The sequence below is a fragment of the Gopherus flavomarginatus genome, chromosome 18, assembly GCF_025201925.1.
Source record: "Gopherus flavomarginatus isolate rGopFla2 chromosome 18, rGopFla2.mat.asm, whole genome shotgun sequence".
NCBI classification, from domain to species: domain Eukaryota; kingdom Metazoa; phylum Chordata; order Testudines; family Testudinidae; genus Gopherus; species Gopherus flavomarginatus.
In genome coordinates, this window is record NC_066634.1 from 2,468,967 (window position 1) to 2,479,669 (window position 10,703).

General features: G+C 50.6%; 1 protein-coding gene across 2 annotated transcripts; it reads right to left on the reverse strand.

Moving 5' to 3' along the window:
- Positions 1-329: 329 nt before the first annotated feature.
- On the reverse strand, positions 330-10,276 carry LOC127036422 (uncharacterized). 2 transcript variants are annotated; one of them, XM_050927334.1, is made up of 7 exons: positions 10,120-10,276; positions 8,689-9,207; positions 8,094-8,206; positions 7,742-7,830; positions 4,501-4,817; positions 2,783-2,843; positions 330-1,242 (listed from the first exon to the last, which is right to left on the reverse strand). In XM_050927334.1, exons 2-7 carry the CDS (start codon positions 9,185-9,187, stop codon positions 1,140-1,142), a joined length of 1,182 nt encoding a protein of 393 aa, XP_050783291.1. In that variant the 5' UTR covers positions 9,188-9,207; positions 10,120-10,276; the 3' UTR covers positions 330-1,139. The 2 variants fall into 2 exon arrangements, 1 of the variants encoding a protein (XP_050783291.1); XR_007770094.1 differs by having other exon boundaries at positions 1,153-1,242; positions 2,611-2,843.
- Between the last annotated feature and the right edge of the window lie 427 nt (positions 10,277-10,703).

Here is a 10,703-nt window from a genome sequence, read left to right on the forward strand (position 1 = left end):
CACCCGATGAGCTGAGACTATCTCTGAGTCCGTTTCCCTGCCAGCTTGGGACTTCAGTGCCCTGCCTGGTTGTGCCAGACACACTAGCCTGCTACAACCACAGACCCAGGTCTGAACCACGGCCCCCAAAAGCTGCCGGTTTAACTGAGAACAGCTTAAGAAGTGCTCTTGTCTCTAGTACCCAGATACTCAGTTCCCAATGGGGTCCAAACCCCAAATAAATACATTTTCATAAATTGTTCACGCTCTATAACACTGATAGGGAAATATGCACAGCTGTTTGCCCCCCCCCCCCCCGCAGGTATTAACACATACTCTGGGTTAATAAGTAAGTAAAAAGTGATTTTATTAAATACAGAAAGTAGGATTTAGATGGTTCCAAGTACTAGCAGACAGAACAAAGTGAATTATGAAGCAAAATAAAATAAAACATGCAAGTCTAAAGCTAATACAGTAAGAAAACTGAATACAGCTAAAACTTCACCCTCAGATGTTTCAATAAGCTTCTATCACAGCCTGGACGCCTTCCTAGTCTGGGCTCAATCCTCTCCCCGGTACAGCCCGTGTTCCAGCTCAGACGGTAGCTAGGGAATTTCTCATGACTGCAGACTCCTCTGTTCTGTTCCACCCACTTATATACCTTTTGCACAAGGCAGGAATCCTTTGTCTCTCTCTGGGTCCCCCCCCACATTGGAAAAGCACCAGGTTAAAGATGGATTCCAGTTCAGTTGACATGATCACATGTCCTGTAAGACCCCAAGCCATGATCCCTCCCAGCCTGACTCACAGGAAGGCCTGCAAGCAAACAGAGCCGTCCACAGTCAGTTGGCCTGGTTAGTGGGAGCCATCAAGATTCCAAACCACCATTAATGGCCCCCAGTTTGCATAATTACAATAGCCCCTCAGCGTTATATTTCATATTTCTAGTTTCAAATACACGAGTGATACATGCATACAAATAGGCTGACCCCACTCAGGACATTATAAGCTTTGTAATGATACCTTACAAGAGACCTTTTGCATGAAGCATGTTCCAGTTACAATAGATTCGCCCTCATTAGCACATTTTCATAAAATCAGGTAGAGTGCAACATCACAGAAGCAATCACTGTTTTATCTAATTCGCTAAAGGGCTCGGATCAGCCCTTGCTGCTGTGTCTTTCCAACGCCGGGATGCCTTCGAAGAAAGCCGTGGGCAGGATGAAGTGAAGGGAAAATCTTAGAGAAATCCACAAAAGGAACCTGCGTCCAGAGAAACACAAAGTCTCCAGTTACCGTCGGGACTAAATTGGTGCCCGCAAAGAAGATGCTGCGTGAAAACTTTTGAATGGAAATAAACAGTTTTCAGTTCCTTCTGGATGGTTCTCCTGTCCTGTGGTGGGCAAAACGTATTTGCAGTGCAGTTTTTTACATTCAGTTTGTTTAGTTGAAAAAGCTTTCATTTCAGTTAAAATAATGAGTGTCTGAGCAGCGCCTGGCACGATGAGGGCCCTGATCTCAGTTGGGGTCTGGGCAGCGTCCGGCACGACAGGGTCCCCGATCTCGGTCGGGGTCTGCGCAGCCGCACATAATGCCACACAGAGATGGCTCACCCAGCACTGAGATGCAGCTGGTTCTGGGGTGGAGTGTGGTAATATGGTTGTTCTGTTTTTCAGAAAGTGGAATAATTAGGGCAGCAGGTTTACCGCAGGGCTAAAAATGTCACAGACGCCAGGACATTTCTGTTTGTCTGAGACTTTTCGAATGTGAGTGAGGGGGTGCTTACCACCCTCAGCAGGGGCTGCATGGAGGAGGCAGCAGTGGGGGAGGAGGAGAAAGACACTCGCTAATGATTTTAATGAGATATCGTTGAATTTCATTTGTCACAGCACTTTTTTATCACAGATCACAGACCCGTCCTGGTGAATTTAGTGCAAGTCACGGGGCTCGGGTCAAAGAGCAGATGGTGACGTCACACCCGGGACATTTATTCCTAGAAGCCAAGGCCAGAGGGGACCCTTGTGACCACCTAGACCCACCTCCTGCACCACATAGGCCGGAGAAGGCCCCAGAACAATTCCTAGAGGAGATCGGTTAGAAAAACGTCCCAGCTGGTTTGAAAAATGGCCAGCGATGGAGAATTCACTGAGCCCCTCAGTAAACTGTCCCAATGACTCTCGTCGTTAGAAACTGACCTCTTATTCTCAGGCTGAATTGGTCTGGCTTCAACTTACAGCCATTGGATCAGGCTCGACCTCCCAGTGGTGGTCTGATGGGCCCCTTATGAAATATTTGCTCCCCACCTTGGTCCTTCCAGCCTGGGATCAAGTCAGCCTTGAAACCTTCTCTGTGTCAAACCCAGTCGCTGGAGCTCCGGGAGTCCCTCCCTCTCAGGCAGGGTTTCTGACCCTTGAATCATCCCCTTGGCTCTTCTCTGACCCCCTCCCCGATCGCTCGAGCTCCTTTTGCTTTGACTACATTTACCACGGCTGCTCTGTGATTTGTGATGGGAAAAAAAGCCAGGGCACATCGGCAGCCCCAGTTCTAACCCTTCCCCCCAGTGAGCGGCTCCGAGATCTGCTGGGCGTTGCTGGCCAAAAGCAGGGTGAACTCCGGGGCGGGATCACTTACCTAAGCAGCTTCCCTGGCAGCTGAGAAGGCATTTTATTCCCCACACTATTGCTATGCCTGCTGTTACTGCGACTGGAACTGGAAAAGCCAGCGGGGCTCTGGGGGCTGCTACTAGCGCTGAGAATATTCCTCCTACAGCTCCAGCACCTATAAGTGTTACACCTTCCCCTACCTGTCCTCTGGGTCTACTTCACCTTTTGGTTTTCTTCTCAGATATTCGGTCACGTGCAGGGCTGCAATAAATAAGAAGATTTTAATGAGACCGCACCGCAGATGGCTGCTCAGTTGTCACGGCTCTGACACGAAGCAGGAAGGGACCTGGGTCTCATTTCTTGGTCTCTTTGTTCAGCTCAACAGCTGGAGCTGCAGGCGTCTCTCGCTCTCCGGCCGGTTTCTAACCGTTTAATCATCCTCATGGCTCTTCTCTGCCCCCCTTCCCCGCTCCCACAATCGATCAATGTCCTCCTTGAACAGTGGCCACCAGAACAGGACACGGGATCCCAGCAGCAGCCACACCCGGGCCAAATCCAGATGGAAAATAACTTCTCCATTTAAAGGGCCTGTCTACACTACACAGCTTTTAGCAGCAAGGCTGTGGTGCCGACACAGCCTTGTCGCTAAAAGTCAGCGGGTGCGGATGCTCTCGGTCGGGATTTTGGCAGCACTTTTGGAAGTGTTTCCAGCCCCGTGAGCAGCATTAGCTTTGTCAGCAGGAGAGTTTTGTCGACACCATCACAATGTAGACAAGCTCCTCCTCGTGATTCCCCTTCTACTGCCCAGGATGGTGTTAGCCCTTTTGGCCCCAGGGTCGCAGCGCTGGTACGTTTTCTTTTGTGTCTGAGCACAGCCCGGGGGAGGTGAGCAGCGGGCGTCCTTGTGACGTTATGAGTGTTAGATAATATCTCATTGGAAGGTGACAGGGCCAGAAAGCATTAATTAACTCCCAGACTGACCGGACCCAGGGCCCAACTTTAGAGATTGGTTAGGAAGGTCTGTAAATGAACAGAGCTTTGAAATGCAGCCGGCATTGTGAGAGAGAGAAGGGGAGATGTTTGCTCAGGTCTTGAGATGTAAGCAAACAAGTCTTGTCTATCGCTGTGGCTTTTATTCAAAGATCAAAAAAGGAATATTAACATTTAGGAAGACACTTGAGTGAAATAGTATTATTGTTTCCAGGGCCGCCCGGGGAACTGGGGGGGCAATTTTCCCCAGGCCCCCACGAGAGTTTTTCAGGGCCCCTGGAACGGGGTCCTTCACTCACTCCAGGGGCCCCGGAAAACTGTTGCTGGGCTAGGGCCCCTGGAACATCTTCTGCTCCAAGTCTTCAGCAGCAATTCAGGACTGGGGGGGTCCTTCCGCCTCAGGATCCACCGCCAAAGTGCCCCATAGACCTGCAGTGGGGGGGTCCTTCTGCCTCGGGACCCTCCGCCGAAGTGCCCCGAAGACCTGTGGTGGGGGGGTCCTTCTGCCTCGGGACCATCCGCCAAAGTGCCAGGTCTTCAGCAGTAATTTGGCAGCGGGTGCCCCCTGCCACTGAAGACACTGAATCCTCTAGGTGGCCCTGATTGTCTCTATGTCTCTTTGAAGGTTGTGGTAACCTGTACCTGAACCGTTTAACGGATAAATTACCCTGTGCTAATTGCCAGGATGTTTGGGAGGAGTTAAGCCGATTGTTTTCTCAGGCCAAAAGGCTGCTGGAAATGTATAAAAACCCTTGGACACGATCCTTCTGCATCTCAGATCTGCTTTGGGTTTCAAGAGTGGGAAACCTTAAGCCACATTTGTCCCCTGGATCTGTTTGCTATCACTGCTGATTTGCAGAGCAGCAGATAGCTGCTTTGCAAATCCAACACCCCTCTCTTCCCTCCTGTTCTCCTTGGTTGCATTTACCTTCTTCTTCTCCCTGGAGTTCTTTAGCAAGGTCCCTTCTCCCTATTTTTTCCATCACTGTCGCAGCTGCCGTCAGTGCGTAAGTCCGGCCAAATTTGCCTATCAAATCCTCGACAAGGGTTTCTAGGCTGGCGTCCCTCTGGAATGTGTTGGGTTCGTCAAGAAATTCATCTCCTGCACGGACAAGGTCCTTCACGGGTGTCTCGCACAGCACATCTCTGAAGTTTTCAAATTGATCTTTTCGCAGTATCTCGAGGTTAGTAGTAAGGAGCTGTCGGACAAAAGCGCCCTTCACTTTTGAGAAGTTATTGGTCATTCTGGGGAGAAAGAGGACAGAGAGGAAAAGAAACTGAGATCTTTGGTGTCTGTCATGACTTTACTGACATAAAATACAACTTTCTGCGCTGGAACGCGTTCAAAGAGGACTTTCCAATTGTCCTTTTTAACAGCACCTGTCCAGGTGTTACATGGTCACAGCTGTTTCAAGGTCTGCTCGACACATGCAGTAATAACCCCGAACTCTTCTCTAGAGCTTCTCGCCAGGAGATCTCAATGCGATTTAGAAAGCACGTCAGGCTCATCCCCTGCCCTTGCACAGATGGGAAACTGAGGCACAGAGTGGGGCAGCTGATCACCCAGCAGGCCAATGGCAAGCCAGAGTTGCCCCAAAGCGTACTGGAGCAGGTAGTACCGACCCAAGCACATTGACTGTTATAACTGTATCCACGCTAGGTGTGCTGACCCCGAGCTCTAGGAACTCTCTCTGTTTCTAAATTCATAGAATTACAGCAGCACAAAAACCGTGTGTAAAACAGCCCTCGGGTCATTGTAAACCAGTCTCAGAGTGTTTGGTTTTGTGCGACACAATAAATCCTAAATCGGTGTAGATGGAAGCAGAGTCAGAATGGGCTCTCCCCTGACATCTGGTGGTGAGTTGTGGAAAAGGACTTCAGGGGTTGATGTCGTTTGCATGGGCTCACCCACGCTGCCTAGCATGAGGGACTGCTTGCCTCCCAAATGGTCACTTTGGCTGCTGTGGGACCCCCAGTCTCTTTGTTATTGGGGTAGGAGTAGTAAAGGGTTGTTATCCTGGTTGTGTGACTCAAGGACAGTAGAACTGTACTTGGCATTTTATGGTGGAGGGACTCACCCTCAACTAAGTAGCACTAACTAGGCCAGGGACATGGGTTCTAGCCTCCCCCACCAGTGGAAGTGGAGGTGGAGGGGGTGGGGATGTTGTGTTGTGTTGTGTTGTGTTGTGTTGTGTTGTGTTGTGTTGTGTTGTGTTGTGTGGTGTTGGTGTTGGTGTTGGTGTTGGTGTTGGTGTTGGTGTTGTGTTAATTTGGTAGTGTGGGTCCCTTGTGCGTGCCCTGAATGCGGAGTGGAGAGGCGCGGTGGGTGGAGCGGATAGCAGGGCAGCTGGCGGAGCGGAGAGGCGTGGCGGGCGGAGTGGCTAGCAGAGCAGCTGGTGTAGTGGACAGCAGGATGGCTAGCAGAGAGATGCAGCTGAAAGTGAAGATGGCAGCAGAATCCCGCGGAAAGGCGTGGCAATCAGCAGTCAACCGGAGCAGGGAAGATACCCCTCATATTTTCCTGCTTCCACTCAGGCTGGGAGGTAAACTCTGCAGAGGAACTTCTGAACTCGGGGGGCTGCACTGACCAAAGTCCGAAACTGTGGGTGCGGTGACCGTTGGGTTGCTAGACTTAAGACTCTGAGGGGGAAAGGATACTGCCAAACTTACTTGGGGGTGGGTCTTTTGCTCATGGTTTGTGTTATGAATCCCTCAACATAATGCCGCATTGTTTCCCTTCTGTATTAAAAGGATTTTGCTAAACTCAGACTCTGTGCTTGTGAGAAGGGAAGGATCGCCTCTTACGGGTGGCCGGGGGTGGGATATAATTGTCCCAGATCACTGGGTGGGGGCTCAATCCGGTTTTGCATCGTGTTAAACGGACCCCCTAGATACTGAACCTGGCCCCTGTTGCTGCCAACTCTCACCGGCAGAAGGTTACACACATTTTGTGTGTAAACAAGGCCCTAGTCTCTGCCAAATCTTGCTCCCTCACCTCCTTCTCTGAAAGACCTGCTGCAATGAGTGTGCTCCAGCCCAGGGGGGCGTTTCAGCTTAGGTGGGGGGCTGCAGCTTTAACTGTGATTCCAGGGACTATCTTGGCACCTGAGCACTCTATGTTTTTATGCAGGTAATAAGGGGAGGGGGAGGGAGCAGGGGCGGCTCTAGGTTTTTCGCCACCCCACGCTCCAAGAGCGCAACTGCTGAAGCAAAAAAAAAAAAAAAGCCGGAATGCCGCCCCTTTAAATGTGCGGCCCTAAGCACGTTCTTGGTTTGCTGGTGACTAGATCTGGCCCTGGAGGGAAGCCCAGGCCTCAGATTTGTGAGGATTTGAATATAAACCAAGCTGGGTTTCTGGCAGGCAAAAACGAGGGCTCTGTAAGTGTGTCCATTTCCTGGAAAGGTTCATAACACACAGACCGTGGAGCCCTTCATGCCATATTTCACCTGAGGAGATTAATGGGCAGCAGCTTTCAGACAGACAGGAGGCATAGTCATCCAGGGGATGTTGCAAAGGCCAAAAATAGAACTGGGCCCAAAGAGGAATACGTCTGACCTGATGCCTTTGCGATCCCGACGCACCCGTGCTGCTTTCATTTCTCCACGGATTATCCTGATTGCCAAGACCTTGGTCCTGCTGTAACTTTAACCCAACACTCAGCTTCTGTCAAGGATTTAATGTTTACAATGCCCCACAAATGTACCCAGCGAGGTAGAGACACAAGACAAGGATCTAGCCACAAGGAGCTGATGATGAGACAAAACCAGGCAGTGTTACCGACCAAACACCAGCAGGTGGGGGATGCCGCCACTATGGGAGAGGGGTGTCGGGAAAGAAGTGGGTGTTAAGAAGGGACTGGAAGAAAAAAGAGGCAACTTAGTAGAGATGTGGGATGCTTAGAAGATGGCCTGGAAGCAAGAGTGACGCTGAAGAGACAAAGATGCAGTCGGGAGGGAGCCACACAGAGAGTGCTAAAACTTGCACTAGCTTAAAGAAATCATGTGGACACTTATTTTGGCTTCAAGGCAGCTGCCCTGGTTTAATTTAAGGTGAGGGAAAGGGGGAGACTTTACTTTCCTCTAAGAGTGGCCACTGGAATGGTCCGAGACTGGATGAGACGGACACCTGGTCCGGCCTTTCTTATAATACCCCTTAAGTCACAGCTCACCTCAGTGGAGACGCCTCGACTGCAGTTTTCGAAGCATGTGGCATATGGCGTTCCCGAGCAAGGGCCTCAGACCTGAGCAGAGCGGTCACCTTGTAAACACAATAGAAACACAGAGAGAGAGAAACAGAGAGAGATAGTAAGAGAGAGGAACAGAGAGAGAGAAACAGAGAGAGAGAGAGGCCTCATTGCAAATCAAAGGGAAGGTCACACATCTCAAAATTTACCACACAAACGTCCTAGTCCGGCTGCTCCTAACGCTAGAAGAGGAAGCATTTTTGAAGTAACAGCTCCCCCTTCTGTTGTTCCTACCATGATCAACCCTCCTGAACCACACCCTGTTTTACATTTCTACCATGCACTCCATCTCTGTGGTCTCCTTTAGCGTCTCCTCTGTGGGTTCCTTTAGCGTCTCCTCTGTGGGCTCCTTTAGCGTCTCCTTTTTCCTCTCCTGAGCTTGTTTTGCTACTTTGAATAAATAAATAAATAGTCTTAAAATCATTTTCGCAACGAGCATCCCAAAGATGAACCCAAGGGCTTGCTGTGCTGGTCACGCAGGGATGGTTCATCCAGCAGAGCCCATGAAGGCGAGGGAGAGCAGGCGTTAGGCCCACGCCTTTGGGGGTGGCAGCTACAGACAGAAATAAGGGTTGGGAACAGCTGGCAGGCGTTTACGAGGTCACTGAACATTTTAGTCACCTTGACCAGGTGCCCGTGGCTCAGCCTGAAGTCAAAGCATCCCCGATGACCATACATATGTGGCCAACTTGTGCCCCCAGCTGTCAGGTGGCTTCTGGGTTTGGGTCTGGCCTGGGACATTAGGACAGATCTGGGGTGGGGAAGGAAGTGCTGTGGAGGCCCCAAAGGTGCGTATCCACTGGGCTCTCGAAATCTCTTGCTAACAAGATTCCTGCTTTGTTCTGCTCCTCCCGCTGCTCCATTCCCTTTACCTGGCACTTTCGTCATGAGCTTGCCAGCGACCTTCATATCTTCCAGGACCTTCTCGGCTGTTTCCAGGGCATCAAAGCTTCCGAAGTGATCCACCATCTCCATGGTCTTTTCCCGGTTGGCTCCTTCCAAAGACAGACGGTTTATTTTCTTGTCATCATCTCCATTCACCAGACACGATTTGAATTTATTGAAGTTTTCCTCACTCAGCTCTTCCAGGATTTCACGCAGTGTGTCTTTGACTTTCTTCATGAGCTTGCCAGCGAGATCTTTCCTAGGTACGGCATCCAGGATCTCCCTGGCCTTTTCCAGGGCATCAGAGCTTCCGAAGTGGCTCAGTATCTCGTCGATGGTCTTTTCCCGGTTGGCTAATTCCAAATTGCAATAGCTTATTTTCTTGTCATCAACTCCATTCACCAGACGCCATTTGAATGTTTGGAATTGTTCCCCACTCAGCTCATTCAGGATTTCAATCAGGATGAGTTTGACATTGACCGACATGCTGCAGAGATAATTAACTCCTGAGGAATGGAGAGGAAGAACATCAAGTGGAGGATAAAGTGGGACTGTCCCTGATCACATAAGATGAAACCCCTGGGCCCACCTAGCCCAGAATCCATCCACCCCCACCCCAGGTCAGACCTATGATGACCTGATCCTGGTCTATCAGTATCCAGACAGAGAGGAGATTTTTGAGATCCGGGGTCTCTTTAATCTCATAGACAAAGGCTGAATGAGAACAAACGGCTTAGAGCTGACAATACCGTTGACCAAGATACGATGGGCTGGCTATCGATGGATCCATCTATTCCCATCCACCCCATCTATCTATCTATCTATTTATCTATCTATTTATCTATCTATCTATCCTCATCCACCCCCCGTATCTATCTATCCCCATCCACCCCCTCTATCTATCTATCTATCTATCTATCTATCTATCTATCTATCTATCTATCTATCTATCTATCCCCATCCACCCCCCGTATCTATCTATCCCCATCCACCCCCTCTATCTGTCTATCTATCTATCTGTCTATCTATTTATCTATCTATCTATCCTCATCCACCCCCCGTATCTATCTATCCCCATCCACCCCCTCTATCTATCTATCTATCTATCTATCTATCTATCTATCCTCATACACCTCTTCTGTGCCCCCAAACACATACTTGCCCCCTTCCTGCCCCACACAGCACTCCAAAAATATGGCAACCCCCCCACCTTGGACCTGCTCTAAACCACCTCCAGCTGGCTCCTGTCTCACGACCAGACGGCACTCCTAGCCATACCACTGGCAGTCCCGAGGCAGACACCTAGGCTGACTACCGCCATCCAAGCATTCCCCCAGGCCACTGCTGAGTGGCGGTGCCAGCGTCCTGGCCCCTGTGCTCCACCGTCCTCCCATCCTATTGCACTCGGCGAGTTTTACCGTCACCGTCAAGTAGAGAAGGGAGTCAGTGGTGGGCTCGTAGCTACGTGCTGGAGGCCCCTGAGGGACGTCTGTCGAGGGATTCACCGTGGGAAATCTGCCCCGTCTTGTATTAGGTATTAAATGGCTTTGCTGGACCCATCTCTGAGGCTGGAGGGATGATGCAGAATGAAATAGAAACAACAAGGGTTGGCTTCTTCCTGACCTGGGAGGGGTGTGTGCGATCAGTGAGAAGGTGCAGGGCGGATGCAGCTGCTGATTTCCTGTAAAAGGCCACGACAGGCTTGGTGCAGCAGCAAAGGGAGGGGACGTTGGCCTTTGGTCACCATTCCTCTGCTTGCTGCAACAGAACTGTCCGTTGCACTCCTGGAGCCAGCTGGGCCGGAACGAGACAGCCGGACATAGAGGGAGCTGACGGACACATGGCTAGGGGCTGGCCTCACTTCATTGATCTAGATCATTGGTGGGCAAACTTTTTGGCCCAAGGGCCACATGTGGGTGGGGAAATTGCATCCAGGGCCATGACTGTAGGGCTGGGGCAGGGGATTGGGGTGTGGGAGGGGATGTGGGAGGGGGTGCGGTGT